At 39.0% G+C, this 26,554-nt stretch overlaps 1 protein-coding gene across 1 annotated transcript; it reads right to left on the minus strand.

Annotated features, from left to right (window-relative positions):
* Positions 1-9,639: 9,639 nt before the first annotated feature.
* LOC309503963 (uncharacterized protein) lies at positions 9,640-15,046 on the minus strand. The gene is made up of 14 exons (XM_082176825.1): positions 14,578-15,046; positions 13,785-13,898; positions 13,617-13,694; positions 13,420-13,497; positions 13,240-13,332; positions 12,677-13,022; positions 12,206-12,488; positions 11,876-12,109; positions 11,680-11,765; positions 11,479-11,583; positions 10,999-11,192; positions 10,747-10,911; positions 10,133-10,374; positions 9,640-10,006 (listed from the first exon to the last, which is right to left on the minus strand). The coding sequence occupies exons 1-14, from the start codon at positions 14,748-14,750 to the stop codon at positions 9,987-9,989; spliced, it is 2,211 nt and encodes a 736-aa protein (XP_082032951.1). The 5' UTR covers positions 14,751-15,046; the 3' UTR covers positions 9,640-9,986.
* Positions 15,047-26,554: the final 11,508 nt, after the last annotated feature.

Here is a 26,554-nt window from a genome sequence, read left to right on the forward strand (position 1 = left end):
ATTTAATGCACCTTACTAGACAATATGCACCGACCTTTAATGATTGAAACCGAACCTTTAAAAATCAAACCAAACCTGCTTTTTTACATTTTCAGCGTTCTTTAATGTGTAATCTTGCTGTTTGAGTATGAAAAAAGGTCTGACTATCTATTGCTTGAAATGTTAAGAACAGCAGCTACGCTAATTATATTCCATGTGCTTTCTAATATGTATTGTGAAAAGCACTATACAAATAAATGTGAATTGAATTGCAAAGTTAAAAAAGCACAAAGTCACTCCAGGGGGAGTTATTCTCTATATCAGTAAGCATCGTTTCTGAACTCCCTGCTATTGTAGTCTTAAATGTTTTTTTTGTTTAGTTTTTTCCCGGGAACATATGTCTCAATATATTCCTCATTTAAATAATTCCTGCCCAAGGCATATGAGAAATAAAGCGGTGAGGCCTGGTTGAGTTGCGTTAGTAGTTTGTTATGTAAATATTACGGTTATTAAAAGTATGTAAACTCACGGTTATGGTAAGGGGTTTGTCATTTCCGAAACACGCACAAAGCAGTTGACAAATCACAACACACTGGTCCAGCCAACCAATCAGAGCACATTAAGCATTTTGGAAAGAGGGGCTTCACTGAGTCAGAAACTAAACGGGTGCGTTTCCTGTACAACGACGTAACTCGCTGCTTGACTACCATAGTACGATGCATCGTTAAAGAAATCAACTAGTCACGACTGTTTCCCGAAACCGTATTGTTGCAAAGTGGTCATTCAACCATGTTGGTTAACGATGTCACGCAGGTCGTGGAGTAACAACTACTTTTAAAGGCACACTATGCAGTTTCCGTTTTTTCTCAAACAGCGACCCCTAGAGTCGCTGTGGAATACTTGTATTTAACGTTACTGTCGTAAATACCACTCACGCAGAGCCATCTCTGCACTCTTCCGACCACGCTTTCTTCGTTTTCTTCGTCGACTCTAGCATGCATTTCAGACGTGAATCATGACAGTGTCTTCCATAGAGGCTGCTTCATATGTTGTTGATGTATGTGATGTCGTGCCATAAAACAAGTCGTGATTCTCGTGAGATTTGTCGGGGTGCCACCTCTCAAACTTGCATTGCTGGTTTTGCCAGAGGCGTCCCCCCCTGCTTTGCTATCAGGATGATTCGCCTTACTACGAGTTTGTTTACCATCAAAATTATTTCGAAGCTGTTATATTAAGGTACAAATCTTGTATAGTGTGCCTTTAATGAATCTGTTTTATCAAATTAATGCTATATATTTTTGCTATAAATTACAGACAGATCTGAGGACTATTTCACATTTTTCTCAGTTATTTTGCTTTATTTCCGGATTCAATCATAGGCTTGTTCTTAAATACTAGAGCACGTTCGCACATGCGCACACTTCAAAAACGACGCTTTAAATCTCGACAAACTAAAAGACGTAAATGACGTTTGTATGTATTCTAAATAAAAAAAGCTTGCTAATTTTCCTCAAGATAAGGATTTATTGAGTCCACGTCATGCAAAAAAGAAACTATGCTTCTAACCACAGGGTGAGAGCTGTCGTTCCAACCACACAACTCTGCGATGCTGTTTGTGAATGTTCGTTAGAACGATGGTTTCGGGACACACCGACTCATTGAACTATGCTGATAACGACGGAACTTGCGACCATAGTTGGCCAATGATGTTTTTGGACTGACAGACTGCAAGATGAGGTTTACTGACAGACTGCAACAGACAGAGAGCAGCAGCAACAAAGTGAAATATGTGAAAAACATTTTTATTTGGCTATTTTAGTAGACCCCCAAAACAAAATCAAGATTTGTAAAGAGGCATATTATGTCTCCTTTAATACCTGGGGAATGTTTTCCGTTAACATCACAGTTTGTTTCAATGGCAGTTGTTTGGCTAGTGCAGAATCCCCTAATTTTGCTACATGCACTGCACTGAAACTCATTAGAAAATGTAGTTTGAAAACAGCTGATCTGATACAGTCACTACTGAAAAATTTAGACACTGGTTCAAACTTCTGCTCTCATTCAGATTGTGTCCCTGCTTGCTTCTATTTCACATCACATAATCTCACTTTATCTTTTCATCTCACTTCCCTTTTTTTCCCCAATCCAATCTATTTCTGGTCATCTCCGTCTCAGAGGAATTATTCTGAATGGCTCTTTTGCTAAAAGGTCACTGTCATTTGGATGGAAAACGAATGACAGCTAATTTTAGTCATGCGTTAAAGGACAAAGCACCACTCCCCTTTTGTCAATCACACATTTTTCATGAAATAGTACACTTTAATCATAGAGCTTGTTAGAAAAGTTATTAACTTTCTGGTTATTAGTTTCAGAAAACAAACAAGGTATAAATTACAGAGGCATGTTTTAGTGACTGGCAGGATGGAGGTAAGCAAACACCTTTAGAAATGTCAGAGCCTGGAATCTGCAACCAGAGAGGAGCCGGTCATTCCGGACACTGTAAGTAATGCATAGCATTGTCCAAGACACCATGTGGCTGACCACTAACAGAAACCCAATGACTCCATGGGGTCACTGAGTAAAGGTGACCTTTTCGAATCAAGGCCTGTATTACAGAAGCTTCTTATCTTAGTTCTTGACTTAAGATTTGATGAGTTCCATTTCTATTTCTATTCTATTCTAGCAGCCATATCACCCTGTAGCCCAAGACCGGTTGCCCACTGAAGTTAAGCAGGGCTGAGCCTGGTTAGTACCTGGATGGGAGACCTCCTGAGCAAACCAGGTTGCTGCTGGAAGAGGTGTTAGTGAGGCCAGCAGGGGGTGCTCACCCTGTGGTCTGTGTGGGTCCTAACGCCCCAGTATAGTGATGGGGACACTATACTGTCAAAGAGCACCGTCCTTCGGATGAGACGTAAAACCGAGGTCCTGACTCTCTGTGGTCATTAAAAATCCCAGGATGTCTTTCGAAAGAGTAGGGGTGTAACCCCGGCATCCTGGCCAAATTTGCCCAGTGGCCCCTGTCCATCATGGCCTCCTAATCATCCTCATATACTGATTGGCTTCATCACTGTCTCCTCTCCACCAGTAAGCTGGTGTGTGGTGGGCGTTCTGGCGCAATATGGCTGCCGTCGCATCATCCAAGTGGATGCTGCACATTGGTGGTGGTTGAGGAGATTCCCCCCTTCTATGTAAAGCGCTTTGAGTGCCGAGAAAAGCGCTATATAAATGTAATGAATTAATTATTATTTATTTTGAAATACCGTACTATGTTTTCTAATCATAGGAAATGATTAGGAGGTTTCTATAATACAGCCCCAAATTTTCAGTATTCATATGAATGCCTGCATACTGTTATAGTATGCATACTGCATATGTTTTATTTTTCTAAACTTTTCTCTGTTTAAAAACAACAACAACAACAAAACACATCTACTAAATTAAATGTTCAATGTAAATTAGAAATAATTGTCAAATGTTACTGTATCAGTAGTGATGAAGCATAGCTATTTTGGTAACTTTACAACAAGGTCTTATTTTATATTTAAATAATAAGTTACATCAGTCAACAATCAATACATCAGCATTCCTTCTTCAAAAAACAGTTTTTGCATTACCTTGATTTGCCATGGTAAGCCTGTTATAATCGTTCATATTTTAGACCTGACGGGATAGTTTTCATGGGAAATTGCATACATGCGCATCTCGTCATATCTGTAAATTGAAAAAAAGTTGCTCTGACTACTGACGTGTGTATGGTGTGGGAGTTGGTTAGTTGTCACAATGAGCAAGAAAGGTTGGCATGAAGCCTCCAGTGAAATCACCCGTTTAAAAAGAGGGGAGTTTGCTGGCAAAAAGAAAACATTGGCTTAGCTTCTCGGAGATTGCGGGAACGGAGGGATTTGAAATAAAGCAAAAGTGACGCATGCGGATATTGCGTTTTTATTACTCAACAGGTGAGTAAGGCATCGTATTGATCAGCAGATAAATTGCCATATATAACTCTATAACAGGGATCATTGTAAAGATTTATCTATTGTGAAGCGTAATTTCATTATGGGTTGTTTTACAAGGAAGTACAGTGTCTATTAATGGGTAAAGCTACAGTAAATCTCACAGCTTGAGATCCTTTCCATCTAAACTGGTTATATCTCTTAAAGGGATAATAAAAAAAATAAAAAAATTAGCCCATGATTTAATCACCCTGAAGCCATCCTCGGTGTTTGTGACATTCTTCTTTCAGACGAATACAATCGGAGTAATATTAAAAAATGTCCTGGCTCTTCCAAGCTTTATAATGGGAGTGAATGGGTTTATTTTTCTGGAAGTCTATTAAAGTGCATCCATCCATGATAAAAGTGTTCCACACGGCTCTGGCGGGTTAATAAAGCCCTTCTGAAATGAAGCAATGTGTTCGTGTAAGAAAAATATCCATATAAAAACTTAATCGACTAAAATAACTAGCTTCCGGCAGACGCCGTAAGCATGTCGACTTACAGCAAAAGAGTAACACTTGACAATGTATGACGTAGGAAGTAGGAGTAGCGTAAGCTTTGATGCCTCTCGTGGATCAAACAAACAGGGCTGAGAAATTGCGTTCGTCATTACGTTTTAAGTCAAGTTCAAGGGTTAGTCTTTCGCCGTAAATCAATGCGTAAGAACGCTCATGTTCAAAGTGCATGTTTTTGAAAACGGTCTCCGTGTAAACAACAAAAGCGCCAATCTCTGAAGATGATGACGTCATGCTCATGCATACTACGTGTTCAGTCTATAGTGTTTAATCGCCATCTAATGGCCTGGCAGCAGAATACATCGTTTTTAGTCGTTTTTGTGGATCCGTGTGAATGGGCATCGTTTTGACAATGTCTGGGATACACTGGTACTTGGAAAACTCAAAGGAAAAACTTCTCAGTTTTAAGCATATCGTTGTTGTAATGGTTACGTTTAGGTATTGGGTAGGAATAAGCCTAATAATATGGTTAATTAGGCATTAATATGTGTATAAGGCATAATATGTAATAAGGCAGTCATATGTACTTTATAAGTAGGGTTTATAAGTGCTTTAACTTTTCATTACATATTGTTAATATGTTAATATGAATATATATTTTAAAAAGTAAAGATTCTGAAACAGCAATTTTCTCCTTAAAGGAGATCCCACAATAATTTTATATAGATTTACAGTAAAGTAACAATAAATGCTATTTAAATATATGATATTATTATCATATTTTTAACCCTTTATGGTACGGCATTGCCATATGGCAAAATATTTATTTCTTCTTGTTTCCTTGTAATTCAGAGTAATGTGCCATATGTTTCCATATGGCAACACTGTACCACAATTATTCACTATACTTAACATTTTGAAGTGTTTATTGTAGTATAGTTGTATTTACTGTATGTATAAATAACAAATTGATTTCTTCATTTCAGAAGATGAATAAAGCAACAATTCAGGGAAAGGGCAATAGGAAAAGTGCAGAGTTAGCTTGTCCATGTGATGAGAGTGAGGATGAGTTAGCCAAATGATTGTGAATGATAGGGATTACATGACAGGGATCTACTTTTCTACTTTGGTTTGCATGAGTTCCAAGTATATAAATCTATCAATTTCTAAAATAAATGTGCAATTAAATAGAAAAGAAAATCATATTTTTATAGAAAAAATACTTTTTTGAGCATTTTCCATTGTGGAACAGCATTGCCATATGGCAACATTTTCCTAAGTACATTTGCCCCATTTGTACTCTACTAATAAACATAGTCCATAGTCCAACGCTCATGACCTCACTTGTACAAATTTGTGCGATTTGTCTAAACCCAGTGATGGGTAGGTTTAGGTGCGAGGTCAGGGGTAGGTCATTCGTATGAATTCGTAAGAATTAGCCACCTCGTAAAATACGTACAAATTGTTGTGAGATCTGGTTGGCTAGTCATATGCATCTCTCTCTCTCTCTCTCTCTCTCTCTCTCTCTCTGACTGAATCATTAATTATTCCATGATACAGCAACATCCTTATTTTCATCTTTGTTTCATAGATATTCTCCATCTTGTTTTGTATACATTTCATAGCCTGAGATTCATAACACCTGTTTATCTTTTTGAGAGCACTCTGTGCTTTCATATCATCTCAAAAGGCTCAGTAATCCCCTGTACTCTCTATTGTCGGTTTTGATTAAAAGGACAGAAATGGAGAAACAGACCCTCTACGCCTAAAAGCAACAAAACATGTCTGTTTGTTCAAGTTTCAATTAGCACCAGCACAAATTCTGTTGCAAAAACAATGAATATCGCTGCGGGCACCATGACCCAGATGGTAGCTCTTGAAACACACAAAATACGAGCAGACAGTGCTAAATGCATATGATTGATGGGGTTTCTTAACACCATAGCCATTACCTCTTTAAAAAAAGTAAAAAAAAAAAAAAAAAAAAAGCTTTTCTCAATTTTGTTTTTTATTTAATTGTTTTATCTTGTCCCTTAAGCAGCTTATTTCAACAAGCAAGATTGAAACAGAATTGTGTAAGAAAGTAGACCAATATTTCTTCATATATTTATGTTTTGTTAATTGATTATTGTTTAACCTATTTGTTTAAAGTTAACATGAATTACAGCTTCAGCTACACTTTACGTCTGTCTGTGGGTTATGCAAATATTTATCCAATGAAAAGTATTAAAAACAGATTGTGACTCAATCTCGTAACTCCATTGGATCCTCAAACTGTCAATAAACCCTCATTGCTCCACCCGCCTCTATAGTGAATGAAATGCACATATTTTGGACTGTCTCTGTGTCACGGGACGGAGGAATCAAAAACGGCAGGCAGAGATGAGGAATCCAAATGCAGGGAGATTAATGAAAATAAACAATCATAACATAAGTCAGGAACAAAATAACACTGAGAAAAACAAAGAAAACACAGGGAACTGGAGATACCTGCATGACATCAAACAATGACCGACCGAGAACCAAATAAAACAAGGCCTATTTAAACAGAGGGGTAAACAAGCTTAACAAGGGAAAATGACACACCTGTAACAGACTAATGAAAATGGAAAAAAACTACAAAACTACAACCTGGCCACAGGAAACAGGACACAGGATAGAACACAGAAACTAGACACAGAGAAACTACAACATAAAAGTCCCACAGAGCACAAGACACAGAAGCAGATCTGACATTTTCTTGAGGGCAGCTATGGGGTTATGCTCAGGAACAGACACCGGCTCAGGAACAGGAACAGACACCGGCTCAAGAACAGACACCGGCTCAGGAACAGGAACAGACACCGGCTCAGGAACAGTGAACAGTCTCTGGATCGGCAGACGTGACGTGAACAGTCTCTGGATTGGCAGGCCTGACATGAGGTGACTCAGGCTCGGCAGACCTGACGTGAAGAAGCTCAGGCTCGGCAGGCATGCCATGAAGAAGCTCTAGTAGGGCGGTCTCGACATGACGAGACCCTGGAAGGGTGGTCTTGATGGGACGAAAACCTGGAGCTGGCTTGTGGGCTGAAGCAGGCTCTGGGAAGGCCTCCTGGCCAGCAGCGGACTCAGGGAAGGCCTCCGGGCCAGCAGCGGACTCATAAGTGGCGGCAGCCATTTTGATCGAGGGCTCAGGACATCCTGGCTGAAACCCCCAGACTTGACCCCACCGCAGAGACTCCAGCTGCTCGCACCGAACAAAGTGGCGTGTCTTCCAGACTCGACCCCAGTCTTAAAGGTACCGTATGTAGGATTGTGGCCAAAACTGGTACTGCAATCACTTTAAAAATACTGTAGAGCCGTGTATCACCTCCCCCTCCCCCCTGACTCGAGGTTGCCAGATAAGCTGCAGGATTCAGCAGAAACGTATGCTGCTTTCAATGAGCTTCCAATGGCAAGTGACGACGAGACGTACACAGTAAGTTTTTTTCTGTTAATTGTGTTTATGCTTCATGAGAGATATTTTGATGAGTCATTATTTATTTAAAAAATGTACTAATTGTCATTAGTTAAATATAATCGTAAAGATTTATGCTTGTATGTGACAGTATAATCATAAAGATGTATGCTCGTATGTGACAGACAGAACGGTAGCTGTTAGTCTAATCTTTTGTTACGTTATGTATCTGTCATTAATGTAAGTACAAGCCTATGTCACTATGTGTAACCAATATCAAAGATACAACTATACATTTAGCTGATGCTATACGTGAAAGTGGCCAGCTGTATTTTTTTACTTACCCTGCAGCACACGTCCATAACGCTAAAATATGTGATGTGAAAGATTACTTGACATTCTATTATTTTTGGCTGTAGAACTTGCATGAAAAACAAGTAGGCTACAAAACGTTCCAAGTGGCCCAAATTTTTCACATCATAGGCTACACTGTGCTTTTCATTAGTGTTATGGACATTAGAAAAAGTTATTTTCCCTTGGAATTGCACCTAGTGCTTACAAACCAACACTAACATAGTACATAGCCTAATAGGTAGAGAATGTTTATTTTGAGTTAGCACTTGTACTGCTCTCACTTGTTGCAGCCTGATTCAGACCTCAGTTATGAGGTTCCCGCTGTCCTAAGTGAGGCTGATGAGAGCTGGGAAGGCGAGAGGTGGCGCAGACAAAGGAAAAGAAGAGCAAAAGGGAGAGGGACAAGAGTAGACCGTGCAGGTCTTGGTCCAGGAGACACAGAGCAGAGAGAAGGAGAGAATTTAGAGGGAGGAGATGGACCAGGTGGAAGAGGCCAGAGAGCTGGAAGAGAGAGTGCAGATGTTTCAGGTGGAAAAGGAGAGAGTGTGGGCCCTGCACCAGGTGACAGAGGCCAGAGAGGTGGAAGAGGCCAGAGAGGTGGAAGAGGCCAGAGAGGTAGAAGAGGAGATAATGCAGGTCCAAGTGCTGAAGTTGGCAGCAGAGGAAGGAGAGGGGGCAGCAGAGGAAGGAGAGGGAGAGGAGGCAGAGATGCAGAGGAAGAGAACAGAGTTCAGATGATCCAAAATGACCGAAGGGTCCGGACAGAGGTTTGTTTCCAGAATATGCTACACATTTGATAGACTCTAGTAAAATTATGGCTTGTAATAAGTAGTCACCATTTGAATCAATGTTAGCATCTTTGTTATTTTTAATCAAATGTAAATAACACATTTTCTTTTGTGGTTTGTTTACTTAGGCACTCATTCAGGGCATGAGTGAAGTGAGGCTACGAGCACTAGCAACCCAGGTCTTCTCCCGGAATCCTGGATTAGTTTTTGATGCACTTCCTACATTGGACAGCACAACCCCACCTAATGCTGCTCTTTCATGGTGCACCTGTGGGAACTGCAGGGAAATGGCCACAGACGCTGAAAGGAAATGCTGTGGCCAGGGGCCTGACTACTGCATCAGCAAATTGGCACATTTTGATCTGTATTGTCTGGAAGATGGTAATTTGCGTATTCACAGAGATTACAGAAATGATGTGTTGGTGGTAGCTGAAGTTAGAGAGCCAGGAGATGATAACAGACAATTTAGGCATGCTGCTTATCGTCAATACATCTTTTGGCAGCATGGGTCACTGGGTCTGGGTAACCGTCGTGTTATACCCAGCTGCTGTATATGGAGAATAAGGGACAAATACCCCGACCCCCAGGGCCAGTACACTGGCTTTGTACCCACCATTTGATACCACTCTAACGTGAACAGTTTAATTCAAGTTATTTATTGTTGTATATATGGTTTTACAATTTTTTTTGATTTGTTCTGTTTTTTGGTTTGTTTGTTTGTAAAGAGCCTTCCTCATTTTTTCAATTAAATTTTTTTTATTTAGAATAACAATACTATGCTTTTTACGATGTAGAGAAACAGTATATAAAATGGTTTAATGATAAAGGTTACACCGTATAAATAGAAAACTATACTCAGCTGCTCTGTACTGTTGAAACTTTTAGTCTAAAATTGTTGATAAGCAGCTTGTGACACAAAAGGTTACATGGACATGAACATGGTCAGGGTTGTGAGGCTCTGGAAACTGGGCTTCACGGGTCTTCATGTCTGGAATGCTGATACTGAGGAGAGCAAAATAAAACCTGAAGTTAGTGTATTTCAAACTTGGATGTGTTATGCATGACATCTGACTTAGTGTGTGGCATGTAGCCCAAGGTGCAAAATAAATAAATTGGCATTTAACCTACCAAGACCTCTCCTGACTTGGGTGTGCAGGAGTTCCTCAATGGTTGGTGCCGGCACAGGGGGAAGTGGGCCGTACCTTCTGGGGTCATCAGGTCGTAGTGTCTTCCGCCTGGGCATCCCCTTACCAGCCAATCTCTTTTGAAGGATCATAGCTTGCAGTTCTGGGATGTAGTCATACGTCTTGGATGCCTTCTGAGTGTAAAGCATATACCTGCGAGCATTCTTCTTGTACAGCCTCTTGTACCTGAATTAAAAGCAGAAAGGGGAGGGAAGAAGACATTTACATTCAAAGGGACATTTTTCAGCAGAAGAAAGAAATTCATACAGGTTTGAAACAACATTAGGGTGAGTGAGTATATGATGACAGAATTTTCATTTTTCGGTGGAGTATCCCTTAAATGGTGTTGTAATCTGGTATAAAATTAAGAGCAGGCGCGCTCAACTCTCCAAACAATTTAAGGGTGCGAGTAATAAAAAACGTTTATCAAAATAAAGATGAAAAACCGCACTCTCAGATAATACATTTATAAAAATATAACCTGAGAGTGCGGTTTTTCATCTTTATTTTGTAATCTGGTATAAAACAATAGCATGTAGATATGAGCAAGTCACTTACTGTTTGCTTCCATCAGATTTGCACAACTCTGGGCGGTCCTTGTGGAAGTTATAGTCCATCGCTGCAAGGAGCATCCTGGCCTCAAAGACAGGAGGGCTAAAAGCTGTGCGCTTGCTAGCGTACATTAAAATATGGTTCTGGAAGGACTCCAGATCAGCAGTGGACCTGTGGGTTGTGTGTGAGAAGAGACATTTTGTGGGATTTTGAAAATAACTTTCTATCTACAGTATGTGTATATACTCAAAAAATTACCTAAAATTGAGATATTTGTGGACCTCATTAAGCCACCGCTTGTTTCTAACGATGCTCTTCAGGGCCTCATGTGCCATAGAGCCTCGCTCAAGCCACTGTTGAGTTCCACCAGATTCTAAGTCTGCATGCTGGCAGCTTCCCAGCACCCACCTGTGTTCATTTGTCACATGATGTAGGAGCCCAAGCCACAGCTCCTAGAAATAATATAGAAATATAATGTACAGAAGAAAAAAAAGCATACATATTGTACATAATTCATTATTAATGATGATGCTGTTTGTAAGTACTATAATCTATGTGGGTCACATGATTTACTACAATGACACATCTGGTTAGCTACTGAATCAGCCAATATTCAACATCAAGTAACCATCCTAACTTATTCTATTTGCCAACAAGGTATGTTTAAGAAGACTGCATGTTATATTGACAGAATATTCTTTTTAGATGACAACTATTTTTCAAACCATATCAACTTACAAGGAACTCTTGGTAAGAATCTGCTGTTTTGCAGCACCACCAAAAGTGGTTGACAACGTCTTTCAGCCAACTGCTCAAACTGGACTGACCCTTGACCTGTGAAGCCTGGAATAGACATAACAGTTATCATTTTTACATCGCTCAAATTAGGGTAGATTGCCTTGCAGAAAATGAAGCCATAGTAATGACAGCTGAACTTACAGCATGGATCCTTTTTGCCAAATTCTTGGCCCCATGCCACATATCCAAGCTGTGCTGCAGCCCAAGGTCTTTGTACTTTCCTTTGTCTTATTTGGAAAAATAATATGTATAATTAGTACAGTAATGCCCCCCCCCCCACCCCTCCAAAAAGTTGTTGTAATTCTACAAGTAACGCAAAATTTCAGTGGCAACTTACTCATTAGTGCGGAGATCTGGACATGGGCATCAGTGCAGACCTCTACTAGTTTCACTTCATTCAAAAGAGTGTCTACTGTCCGCACAAATGCCTCTCTCTCCATGATCACAGAATTTCGCCCAGTCTCCCTTTTGTCCACAGTGATGACAGAGATGATTTCCCTGGATTCGTTCTCCATGGCAGTGTATGTACAGTACTGGGCACAATGTCCAGGGCTGTCCATTCTTCCATCCGCTATTCAATTTGTAAACAAGAATCAATGATTTTCACATAACATCAAACTGACATATTAACATACTATAGCCTAAATGAATAAAAAATGTACATTACCCACTATTACCACATCTCTGTCTTTCAGGCGATTTATTGCCTCAGCCCTCCTCTCCTCCCAAAAGTCCTTCACAGTGTCTACACCGTATGTGTCCTGAATTGTGAAAAATGAACTACGGTCCACCATCCCCATGTTCATAAACTTGAACAGAAGCGAGACTTTGGCGTAGTTGCTTCCGGAGAGTAGTATGTTGCTTGCCAACATGAAGTCCCCTGCTAGCATCCCGTACCTCACAGTGGGCTGTGAGCTCCATCTCCATACAGTGTGGCCAACAGGGCAGGTCTGACAATAAATGGGACACAACTTATGCTATTTAGCATTATCAAATACAAACATAGAATTTCTTCCACTAAGTGGAATTACAACTCAGGAAGCTTGATTGAGTTTCACAAAACCACTGTCAAGGTATTAACTTTGCATCCAACACCAATCTACACTTATTTTCTATGTAGTATGATTATAACACCTACCCATTCCATGATGCTTGCAGTACCCCTGCGCGTAATGGAAACTTCAAATGGAGGGCGACACTGACACTCCACTTGACTGACGTCACATTTGTATGGGCACTTTTGGACCGGAAGCACAAGGAATGTTGCAAGCTGCTTCAAACAGTCCTCATAAGTGACGGAGGCCCGTTTCCCGAATAGGTCATCTTCAGTCATGACCTCCAGTGTATCAGGAAAGCCAGGTTGATGAAGTGTAGGTAAGGTGACTGATGGAGGCTCTACATCCGGGATGTCATGTACTGTCTCACTGGCATCTATCACAGGCAGATTGTCAATGCATGGTGGTGCCTGCAATGCTCCACCCAACCTAAAGACATGAAAGATATATATATATATATATATATATCAATTACAGATAGATATCCAATCAGATGAATAAAATAAAAATGGCAAATACAGAGAGGGGGTTATCTTTGAGATACTACAGAGACCAGACATCTTCTATTTTTATGTTTACATATTTCATTGAATCAATGTTCGAGGATGTATTGTGAATAATCTTAGAGGATCCAATGTTAACATACCGAATACAAATACGAGGGACATAGTCTTCAACATCACTGTCATCTGCTTCAATCTCCTCATTACTAACACCTTCACTGTCCCCCCAATCAATTCTGGAAAATGTGATAGAAAATTATATTTGTTAATACAAAGCAGAACATCTTGTTACACAATGTACAGTCAAACCCAGTGGAACTTACACACTGTTCATTAGGTCATTTCTCTCCTGCTCATTCATGACCTGGGTTTCAGCATCCTGGATGCTCATGTTCTGTAGACTAAAAACAAAAACAATACAGCGGTCACAATGGAATTTTTTTTTTTTTTTTTTTTTTTCACATTTAAACAACATTTCTTTTCATTTGGCATATTAGGAAGCTTGAGAGGCTTTATCTACCTTTCCTCCAGAACCTCAGAGGCATCCATGGTGCACTCATCATCTTCCAGTCTTTCCTCAATAGGCGACAGGTCCTCTCTGTAAATGGTGTAGTTGTTTTAGACCCAAAATGTTTCAGAATATGCAATGAAAATAAATAAATAAATAAAAGTAGTACTGACTACTGACCGATTTGAAAGTGTTTCAGATGATGCACATACAATACTGGAAAGTGATGGTGCAGTCAGGTGGTGCTTCTTCAAGTCTCTCTTACTGGGTGTTGAGGTGCTGGGGCCATAATAGCTGAAGAGATAAGCGTTTTTGATTCGATATTTAATTTGATTTGATTTCTTTATGTTGAACATATAAATACAATTACAATTTTAAAAAAAATTGGAGGAAAAAAAAGGATAATAGTAAAACAAAACAAAAAACATATAAACAACAAAATAAAACTTCCTTATTTTTTCAATACGAAAAGAAAAAAAAAAAAGAAAAAAGTTTATGTCATAAGTAGGCTAAAAAATAACCAAAACATTTTCCACAGCAATTATAACGCGGGACAAAGTCAATATCACCAATGGCTGTCACAGGGTTGTTTTCAGTCCCATCAGAATATATTGTTAGAGTAACTACATTACATTAGCAATGGTCATATAGGTCAACTTGCAGCATGTGTAACTTAGAAGAACGAATGACGAATAATTTTTTTCTGAGGTAAAGTTAGGCTGCTGTCTCAATTAAGTTACGTTTCAAATTGCCATAAGTTAATGGGTGTGCTAATGTTGTTTTCCTCAGCGTCTCAGCATAAGTACAGAGAAACGGGCTCCTATAATGCATTGCTAATGTTAGCATACGTCCATGTGAGCTGTTACGTTACTTTGCACGAGCATGCATAACTTTGTTCGACTGTCATGAATAACGTTATATGAAATGTCCATTGACATCAAGTACAAGTTATCCAAGCATAGATGAATCTTACCTGTCCAGGAGAAAATTAGCAACGTTGGCGTCTGTTTTAAAATTCTTCTCCGTTTTCAGCCGTCTCCATCTGTCAAAAGCATCTCCAATACAAATTCTGGTTTTATTTCGGACTTTGTCACGAAGAATTTCTGAATTGTAACGAGGTCTTTTGGATTTATTAACGTTAGACATTTTTATCCGACTAGAGTTAGGGTAGGTTAGAGCAAAGCTGGCAACCCGGATCCCGAAACACTACTGACTTCGTGATTGGTAGATGGTGGAGGGAGGCGCTTCAGGCCAAAACACAAAATGACAACATCAACATCAGTTGAGGGCTGCAAGTCCACTTTTTAAATGACAATATCCTAGCCATACTACTGTTGTCAGTGATATAAGTATTTGAAATGAACATGATTTCTTAATGTCTAGTGACATATTAGGGCAATTTTATGATTAATTGAAATATATTTCTTACATACGGTACCTTTAAATATCTATGGACCGCCCTAATGTCTTCATCGGCAACGACCATGGCTACTGGGAACTCTGACTTGGAGGCCATGACAGCTGGAAGCTCTGGCCTGGCTGCCATGACGGGACAAGATTTTGGGGTGAGGGCAACTGTGGGCATTCCTCCTCTGCAACTCCCACAGTAAGTGCAGAGCCACTCAACTGCAGTGCAAGATACATGTAATACTCAAGTGTCCAGTTAAGGTCCCAAAATGGCATGAGTGAGCTGAGCGGTTCAGACAGCCCTCTCTGAAAGAATATCATCAGGCATTTCTTGCTTCATGTTGCTCAAATTAGCCAACTCAATAAAATCCAGAGCATAATCCTCAATACAACGATCTCCTTGGAGACGTGTAATTCTCCCTGCTGGATCCATTATGGGTGGGTCTTTCTGTCACGGGACGGAGGAATCAAAAACGGCAGGCAGAGATGAGGGATCCAAATGCAGGGAGATTTTAATGAAATAAACAATCATAACATAAGTCAGGAACAAAATAACACAGGGAACTGGAGATACCTGCATGACATCAAACAACGACCGACCGGGAACCAGAGAAAACAAGGCCTATTTAAACGGAGGGGTAAATGAGCTTAACAAGGGAAAATGACACACCTGTAACAGACTAATGAAAATGGAAAAAACTACTAAACTACAACCTGGCCACAGGAAACAGGACACAAGAAAGAACACAGAAACTAGACACAGAGAAACTACAACATAAAAGTCCCACAGAGCACAAGACAGAAGCAGATCTGACACTGTGCTTGTTTGCAATGCAAGAGTAAATAAAGAACTGTTTTTTTTTGTTTAGTTTTTCAACAGCTTTTTCTTTACTCATGTGTGTGTGTGTGTGTGTGTGTGTGTGTGTGTGTGTGTGTGTGTGTGTGTGTGTGTGTGTGTGTGTGTGTGTGTGTGTGTGTGTGTGTGTGTGTGTGGTCTAGCATTTGTCATCGAGTGTGTGTGTGTGTGTGGTCTAGCATTTGTCATCGAGTCATAGTCTTAAATAGCCTGTTCGTAGCATTTCATCTTCTATAACATGACATTTTGTCCGAATGACAGAAAAACAGTAAACTTAAGCTGATAAAAACGTAATGTGATGTACTTGCATACTGCCTCAGATGTGGCTGTTGTAACAGATTAGCCACGTTTCCACCACTGGAACTTTCCCCAGGAACTAGGGACTTTGGGGTGGTACTCGGTGTGTTTACACCGCAGGAACCAGGGTCTAAATTAAGTTCCGGGTAAATATTTCCCCCTCCGAAAGTCTCTGCTCGCGAAGTAGTACTTTTTCAAAGTTCAGGAACTTTCAGGGGTGGTACTTGGGTGCTGAACATGCTGATTGGTTGAGTTCATGCCGCATTTTGATTGGTTGACTCCACACAGCATTTTATTCAACCACCATCTGTTGCGGTGCGTGCAGTAACAGTCATCTGCTATTCGAATCAACAATGTAGTTTAAAAAGTATGACTGATGGACCGACAACGAGGTTCAGGCATTATTAAGCTTAAATTCAGAGGATGAAATCCAGTGGGAACTGTAAAGTCGCGCGCAGTCCTACGTCACCGGACTATTTGCCTAATATTCACTGTACTTTAGACCGTGGTGGAAATGCAGCTAGCAACAGGTCTGGGGGAAAAAAAGTTCCTGGGACAAATTTTTCCGGGTAATTTCGGTGGAAACCAAATTTATATTGTCTTATATGGAGAGATGAGAGGGTCTGTATCTCTTACCATTGGAGAAAGTGTAACAGCTAACTTGGATCACGTGATACACCTAAGCCTATCATGTAATGGCAGTGACGTCAGTGCACATAGACATAATAAATACATAGACACCCGCATTGGCCGCTTTGGAACGTTGCTGCGATATGTCAACGCGTCCGCCATATTGCTGACGGCAAGACTGCGCTGTAAACAAATGCAAGTAAACGGGTGAGCTGTGGTTTTTCTGGAGAAAAAACACAAAAATAACGTTTACATTTATCAACCGATTTCAGTTGTTTGTACGTGGTGTACAAAAAGTTCCATCTCTAGTTATTTAAAATATCGATAGTTAGACTTATAAAATATTTTTTTAATAAGGAATTGTCAAAGCTCAGGCTTGTCATGTATTTGGCTTTTTATTCTTGGATAATAATTGTGAAGACCCCCATACTGAGATATAATGACATTTTCACATTAAGTGAAATAAGTTTTCTTATTGTGGAAAAAGCATTTTCTGTCTTTAATCCGATTTTAGCTTTTCTTGTGCTTAGAATTGACCGCCTTTGAGAAAATGAAACAAATCGGCAAATACAAAATCACACCAGCAGGCTGCTTTCTGTATTTTTATTGCAATAAAATTATAGATATTTACAGATAGATACTCCAAATACTAGTGTATATATATATATATAATATATAATATATATTATTTATTTTTTTTTATTTTTTTTTTTTTCAGAATGGTATTTTGACATACGATTGCAGGTTAGGATATACAAGACTCTTCTACACACATCATGGTAATGAGTTCTTGGAATCCAGCATCCCAACATTCAAGTGTTGATTGACACAGAGCAAAATTACTTCTGAAACCAACAGGATTGTGACTGAACATTGCAAATCATTTCAGGAGCACATTTCCTTTGGTACATGATCATGTGCAAGTTATTCGCCTCTGAAAAGATTCCACATTTTGCAGTTTTCATGAAGCAGTCTGCAAACTGATTACCATCTCAGTGGTCAAACAAGATAATGAAGCCGTTTTCAGTGAATCTTCCAATACAAAACATCCAAAGATTCAAAATTCTGCAATGAGAGCCCTCGTATGATTACAACACTGGTCTTTGATGTTGCCCGTGCAAAAAGCTTGACAGAAATTGAGCGTTTAAGCAATCTTATATGACACATGCGATTCAGCAGTGAGGGGTTGATGCAACAGTCATTGTGAATGGGAAAGTCTCGTCAAAGCTTCAAAAGAAATTTAAAAGGCTTGTGTTGTAGGATCACTTTAAAACAATGAACATGAGAAGGACAGACTTGCAATAAGAGGGTTTAGGCACTGTGCAAAGCATGAAGGGAACATCTGATCTAAATACAGATGAAGGGATGATCTCAGGGGTGAGATGATGAGATCAGAAAAGCCTCTTTGAAAGACGCACGAACATGAACATATGTGATTTTGACAATATCCCTAGACTCAAATATCGCATGCTTGATTTCACCACAGCTTGCCATTGCTTTTTCAAGGGTCAGTTACTGGCTCTAAATACAATACACTTTTCCTCTTGGCACCACTGGCACGTATGCAGGCAGTTTCCCTGGATTGGTGTTCGACTCTTTTATCCTCAGTATAAGGAAGCTGAGAAAAGTCCATTACGGTTTAGCAAAGATGAAGATATAAATAAAGAAGGGTGAAAAAAGGACCATTTACTTTCCATCTCATGCATAGCAGATTCGACTAGTGCAGGTGTAATCAAAAGCCATGATCACACAGCAAATACTGCATTAAAATGTTTTTTTCAGGCCTTCATCAAAAGAAAAAAAGAAAGAAAAAAAAGAAAGAAAGTGTATGCTTGCATAAGACAGATCAGTGTGATAGAAGGTCACATTGGAGAGTTTTGAATATTTTTCTCTATACACACACACACACACACACACACACACACACACACACATATACATACATATATATATATATATATATATATATATATATATATATATATATATATATATATATATATACTGTACAGAATATATGTATATATGTATGTATATGTGTGTGTGTGTGTGTGTGTGTGTGTATAGAGAAAAATATTCAAAACTCTCCAATGTGACCTTATATCACACACATATATATATATATATATATATATATATATATACACACACACACACACACACACACACACACACACATAGACACATATACATATGTGTATACATATAACTAAATATGTGACAAATTAAAAATGTTAAAGCTGCAAGTCTGGCAGATTGAGAGGACTTGGCCAAAATGTTGAATGTTTACAACTCTCATGCCCCTCCCCCACTACCACCGTGCACCCTCCCATCGAGTTCGTGCTCGTCAGATTTTCTGTGAACACGCCCGTCTCATCAGCATCAATCAACACCATGGACACCATGGGCTGCCCTGGCTAATCTACCCAAAGATAGCAATAACCGAGGAATTGGAAGCTTGTTAGTAGATTTTCTCTCCGCCAACACGGTTTGTACAATCCAACACACCTGCGAACTTCGGGCGTGTGCATGTGATATTGTAACGTGCGCGAGGGGGGATCTGTGGAGCGTGTGCACGAACTGTGATTGACAGTCAGATCTCACACATCCCTGCGCTGATTGGACCAGAAGAATTGTGAGCGGTGGATTTTTGCAAAACAAATAACAGGCTCCAGGTGGAGGTAGAAGCACAGATTTTTTTTCTAAAACCGGCTGATTTGTGTTGTTCTGTCGGAGCACTTGGTTTCAGTGAATATGATTAAAAAAAAATTGCCGACTGCAGCTTTAAAATGTTTGCATTATTTAATAAAGACATACCACGCATGCGGGCATAATTGAATGATGTATTTTTACATACCTGCATATAACTCTCCATGTTACGATCAAAACATTAATAAATAAAAAGTAATATTGAGTGAATATTAGCATTCTGTGCTAATATTCTCTTAACATCCTTGATGTGTCATTACAAGTGATTCCTTTAGAGTTAACAAGGGTGAATCTGACTGCAGTAGATGTGAAAGATATGAATAAAAATGAAGTTAATTCAGCCAGCGCACATACCTGTATTTTCTTCCTGTTTTCGGTCCAAGTCCACAGTAGTCGATTGTCGAGTTCACGCGCATAGGTTTAGTATCTATGATCATGCGCGTGAACTCGACAATCGACTACTGTGGACTTCGACCAAAAACAGGAAGAAAATACAGGTATGTGCGCTGGCTGAATTAACTTCATTTTTATTCATATCTTTCACATCTACTGCAGTCAGATTCACCGCGTTCACTCTGAAGGAATCACTCACAATGGCTGTGCACTTGTAATGACACATCAAGGATGTTAAGAGGCTAAAAGCAGGTTTAAAACTTGCCCAATTGAAGTCAACAGGGTGCAAATTTTAAAAAGAGGATAACACGGTGTAGGCAACACCGATTTTTGTCGTTGTTCTCTGTACTGACAGCACTCCAAATTTACAAAACAATATCGGTCTACATGCGTTTTATATTTAATATGAGGGAAATAAATATGCGTGACACAAAAAAATCTTTAACTTTTAGGTGGCAAAATGTTTATTTTTATGTAATTCTGTGAATTACACTGCGCAAACTAAAAGTAATACTACTCACCGGATGAAGAAGGGTTGGCTCTCCACAGAACATAAAATATTCATTTTATTTTATTTTTCGTATTCGCATTTATGAGGAAAAAAACAATGTTACGGTCGTGACAGTTCTCCGTTACGGACGTGACCACTCTGAAAGCGGCACTAAAAGACTGCTTTAAAACTTTCACAGAGACCTCAAACTGAAAGCACAAAGCCTTCACAAAGTGAATTTTGTTTTGTATTAATTGTATCTTAATTTTAATCAATGTTTCATCAACCAATTGCCTGGATTTAATAAGAAGTAAAATTGCAGACAATAGATAATCAGGACACGGAGGCGCCGGCGCGTGAACTGGAGCTCGTCTCATAAATGAACGCCCGTTTCACACATAGGCTACTCTGTTTGCAGTGCGTATGCGGTGCGTATTTTTTTCCGTACCCATGTTAACAGCTTAGAGCTTTCACACTGCACGCGGATGCGGCCCGTTTATCCGTTCCAGTTGCGGTGCGTATACAGCAGTGCAGCGATAGTTTCCGCACCGAGTCTATTTCTGCTGTGCTGCAAACGCTGAATTAAAGTGACAGCACATGTTTCGTGGTCAAAATGAACACAGATTGACCTGAAAATGTAGCAATTTCACCATAAATGCATTTAGTTAAATAAAATGTAATGCCACTATAAATGTATTTCATTAAATACTGCTTTTTTTTTTCACAGTCATCTTTTTACTTTAAGGCCGGGGTAAAGCAACTACAGTTTACCTCAACAAGGCGAAATAATGAACAAAACTCGTCTGATTCGTGGAGGCTGAAAAACAAGTTATTTGTGGCATGCAAGATTTATTGTATTAAAATTTAAATGCAAAAGAAAAGGCATTATAGTCGGCTGTTTTTGTCAATTTTAAGTTAATTTAAAATGTTTGCGTTTGCGATTTTAATATAAGTAGCCTATTTGGTTAAATATGTTACCACTTGCTTGAACAACTTAATATATAATCTATATAGAAGTAATGCATTGATTAATACGTTGTTTAAATTGTTTAAACTTGAATACGTCTATTAAAGAGTGTATATGTGTAGGCTACAAAGAGAATTGCACCGGTGCGGTGACAAAACTTTTTTTAAATAAAAGTTGCTGATAACTTCTGGATTTGAAATACAAATATTGTGTATGTGTTTGTGGTACAGCTGCGGATCAGTTACGCACTGCAAACGCATCATATGTGAAAGCACTATAGCGCGTGCTGCTCCTGTACCGCATACGTACCACAACACGCAGCGCATACGCACTGCACACGGAGTATGTGTGAAACGGGCGCTCAGCGTATACTTGCCTCACAGACATGTCTACTTTTAAACAGAACAATTCAACATGAAATAACTGCTCTCTGCATATGTAATCCGTATGAAATGTGCATTTCTCTCTGGCGCGTTTACTAGGCTACTGCGAAGATCGCTTGTCAGCATCGTCAGCTTCATCTTTGTAGCCGACACTGACAAAGAAAACACTTGTTTATTAATAAACAATTAAAATATCTCCTTTCTATATTTGATATATTCATAATTATTACTTTTGCCGGTTCTTTGTGACAGTTTTTAGGTGCTTTATTGGCATACGCGTCACCACCGCATCACCGCACCCCCACCCCACAAGAAATAGGCCTGTTTATTAATCAGGATTTGATGGCCATAAAATGCAATTCAATGTGGAAGTAATCCAAGTATTCAGAATACGATACTCAGATTGAGTAACGTAACGGAATATGTTACAAATTACATTTTTGGGCATGTATTCTGTATTCTGTAACGAAATACGTTTTGAAAGTATCCTTCCCAACACTACCAATCACAGACATTTCTGTCAGGACCACTATCATCATATACGATTGCCAATAAGCATACAGTTTGGATTGGCGGTATAGTTCCGTTCTGGGCGAGAACTCCCTGCGCATCCATGCAGCCTAGCATGGATAAGAGCAGGGAGAGCAGCAATAACCCCCCTTGGGGTAAACAGAACAGAACTAACATGAATGTATGCTAATATATTTAATTCAAGATTTTAAAAGTAATTCGAGAATTTATTCTGATTCAAGGGGAATCAGAGTGCCAAATCCTGACTGGGCGAGAGGAGGAGCTGGGGATGGAGGAGGGTAATTAGCTCCTGAGAAACGCGATAGCTGCTGATAATACTGAAGGAGCTTATATATGTATACGGTGATAGGCGTTGTATTCATAGGTAGATGTGGATCAGCTGAGAGTCAGCTGATGCGAGCTTGACTACCTGCCAGAACTAACGCTACGCTTGATTTACGTTGAACGCGTCAAAACAATGGCCAATCAGAGGGGTTTAAGAATCCGTTCAACAGCACTCAAAATGCTAGAGGGAAATGCTGGTATCGTCACATTTTAAAATTTCAGTAACGAATAGAGCCAATTCAATGGATGGGGATTATTAGGAGGCCATGATTGGCCATGGCCATTGGAGGGAATGTGGCCAGGACACCGAGGTTACACTCCTACTCTTTACGAGAAGTGGCATGAGATTTAGAATGACCACAAAGAGTCAGGACCTCGTTTAACGTCTCATCTGAAGGACGGTGCTCTTTGACAGTATAGTGTCACCATCACTCTACTGGGGCGTTAGGACCCACAGAGACCACAGGGTGAGCGCCCCCTCCTGGCCTTTCTAACACCTCTTCCAGCAGCAACCTAGTTTTCTCAGGAGGTCTCCCGTCCAGGTACTGACCAGGCTCAACTCTGCTTAGCTTCAGTGAACAACCAGTCTTGGGCTAGAGGGTGATATGGCTGCTGGTGGAAAAGTGCAGAAGAACAGATGATCTGTACATAGATGTTTAGCTTAAGAATAATATCTCACATAGCATTACATTTACCTCAGGCAAGTTATTTAGTCTCCACAGCATGTTCACTAGTGAAATTAACTCTAGAGGGGAGCATTGAGGTGTTGGGGTCCTGGAACAGCCCATAATCAACTCATACTTCAACTTTCAACCTCCTTGCTGTTGTTCCTCCCACTCTCATGAAACAAGAACAGGTTCCATTGTTAGCACAGGAGTTAAACTCTTTTGGCCAAATAACATGCTCCTCTTCCCTTAAGTGAGTCAGGCATTTTTTTTTTTCTGGCCCAATAAGGATGGAGCTTGCATCAGATATTAGACTTACGAGCTCTGAACTTCACTCTGCGGACTTGCAGGCTCTAAATGCTAACACTGAAGATGATAGAGTCTCAAATTCGGGGCAACACAAAACATTTGTGAGAGAACACAAAAGCATTGACTTATTTTTCTTCCCATCTCATGTTTTTTTCTACCACCATGTTCATTTAGGGGCTCTGCACCTATCATACATTTGATAGGTAAAAGGTAAATTTAACACTTTATTTCGATAGTCCACTTTAGACATTCTATAAGTAACTTTGCAACTAGATGTCAACTAACTGTCATTAAAGTATTAATAGACTGTATGCTTAATATCTGCTAACACTTTATTTTGTTGGTCCCCCAGCAGATATTATAATGACTTTAAGTAACTTGGCAACTACAAGTCAACTTATTCTACTAACCCGAACCCTAACACCTAACTATAACCTAACAGTCTACTTATACTCTAATGAGAGTTAGTTGATGCTCCTTATAGTTAGTAGAATGTCTAAAGTGGACTATCGAAATAAAGTGGAACCGGCAAATTTGCTAAAAATAGTCTAAATATTGTTTGTTTAAGAGCATGTATATAACAGTATATTAAATTCAATATAAGGTTACATGCGCTGCCACGAACACCAGTCCACTCCAGTTTGAACACAGCACTTATTATTCCCATGTCAAAATGTTCAAGAGCTGAATTAAAAGCCCACTCAGAAGCAGCCAAAACTCAGATGAGCTATTTTCCCCCCCACTTCAAACAATCAATGATGATTCTGAGTTCATTAGCATTGATGTGACAGAGTTAGTTTAAATGATAGTTAAAGTGCTTCTCTTTCGGTTTAAACTTTACAGACCTAGGTAAAAAGATGATGTAGTAGCCGCTCCAGAATGATTGTTCTCCCTGTTGCCTTTGGCATGTCATTATTCCAGCTATTTAAATAGATAAAAAATACTCTCAAAATGTTTTTGGGTGCAGCTAATGAAGAGAAGAGACATGACCATTTGCCTTCTGTCAAACCATTCAAAGAAATGCATTTATTATATTATTATTTTTTTGTCCAATATGAGTCATGCTTATGAAGAATGAATTGCGTCCACTGATAGCATCATTTATTTGTACGTGCTGTCTGAATTATTTTACCAACTGATTCACTAAAATAACTTATGCAAATCAGGTAACGACATAAAAATGGCCAATAAACTATGCTGAACACAATTTGCACACCACAATTGCCCAATTTGACGGCCAATTATGAATGCTAGGCTTTAGAAGAAGCGGCAGACTATAAAAATCTGGCATGCTTTACTGGGAATGAAAAGCATCACCCCACCACTACAGTCCAGGAAACTGAATCAGCTTCAGACAAACTGTGACTTGATTATAAAACTTTGAACTTTATCATTTGATTATCATGCGTTGAATAACTGGTGCACAAGCATCTTTATATATATATATATATATATATATATATATATATATATATATATATATATATATATATATATATATATATATATATATATATATACATATATATATATATATATATATATATACAGTACATGTGATAATAGCACAAAGTACATTGTGCCCGACTTTTGTGAAAAAGACATTCTATGAGTCTCATTTGCATAAAAATAGTTTGCTGAAATTTTATGCTGAAAAGAATGGATATTACCTCTTTAAAATGCACACACCTCATTCTAAACCAGCATATCTTTTCTATGGCCCTGTCATTTTCTGTGACGCAGAAAACACAAATGGAATCACAGAAAAACTGAAAATTACTATATAATGGTGTACTTCATTTCACCATTTCATTGCAATAAATGTTAGTCACATACATATAGAAACTCAACGGTCTACACCCACCGAAATAAATTATTGATTTAACTTTAAGAAATTCTGACAGCAATATATTATGGTATAGTAAAATGTAACTCTTGAAAGTAATAATGCAATATAAAAAAAATAAAATAATGTATTTGCTAAAAGTTTTAAACTTTGATTACCACCCTTTTGATGATAAGACTGTATTAAATGTTAAATTCGGGCCCATTTTCTCAAATTCTGTGTATTCCGTTAAACAATTTCTGGATTTCATTTTGACTCATCAAAACGCATGTCTAATCAACTGAATTCATTCAACTTTAACAATTGAATAATTCCTTAAACTTTCAACAGTAATTGCACTGTCAGATTGAGCAAAAATGAACTTTTACCATGTCAGTTTGTACATAACATTTGAACTCAAATACATGATGTTCCAAGACACCTTGTGCTTTTTATGAGCCATGACAAAATATGAATACCATTTACTCAAGGAATAGTGTATGCAATCATTGGGATCAGATGTTTTGAACATGTATATATATATATATATATATATATATATATATATATATATTCTCTGAACTAATCTGTGAAAAGGTAAAAAAAAATAAAAAAAAATGCATCATCCTTAAAATTTGCAAAGGCTGCCAAGAGGATATTTTGCAGAGCAGGTTCTTGAACACTTCAATGCTCGTGAACACTTTACAAGAATATAAACTCGAGTTATTCTGTAAATGCATTCTCTATCCAGACATTAATCTTAACATTTCTCTTGCATGTACAGCATATAGCAGGAATCTCATGTTTTAACTGATCTGATGGCATAAACGCGCTTCGTGATCGTTTCCTCTCACCACAAGTGTTTGCCAGCAGGAGGGCACATAAAGGCCGAGAAACTCTAGAACTCCCACCTCACCTCTTCCTCCACACACTCTCCAATTAATCACGCTGCGGCTTCTTTCACACTGGAACTGTGAGGATTCGCGTACTGTCCAGCCTCTCCCATCTGTCACTATAAAGCTTCCAAGCAATTTCCAACAAGATGCTACTTAATTATAATACAAAGGCCCCTGACTTAGACTTCCTCTATGACCCATGAAATGCTGTGATATTGTCTGCATTGCAACTTCATTGTCTGGAAAGTATGACTCGCTCTGGCAACTC

This window comes from Leuciscus leuciscus, assembly GCF_965113295.1.
Source record: "Leuciscus leuciscus genome assembly, chromosome: 8".
Classification (NCBI taxonomy): Eukaryota; Metazoa; Chordata; class Actinopteri; order Cypriniformes; family Leuciscidae; genus Leuciscus; species Leuciscus leuciscus.

Bases quoted from the DNA above. Each gene is read 5' to 3' on its own strand.
- LOC309503963 (XM_082176825.1), bottom strand. From the start codon at position 14,750: ATGTCTAACGTTAATAAATCCAAAAGACCTCGTTACAATTCAGAAATT. The intron at 12,110-12,205 runs GTAATGTACATT...CAAATTGAATAG, and splicing joins CAGAGATGTGGTAATAGTGG to CGGATGGAAGAATGGACAGC. The intron at 10,007-10,132 runs GTAGGTTAAATG...TGCTCTCCTCAG, and splicing joins CCAAGTCAGGAGAGGTCTTG to TATCAGCATTCCAGACATGA.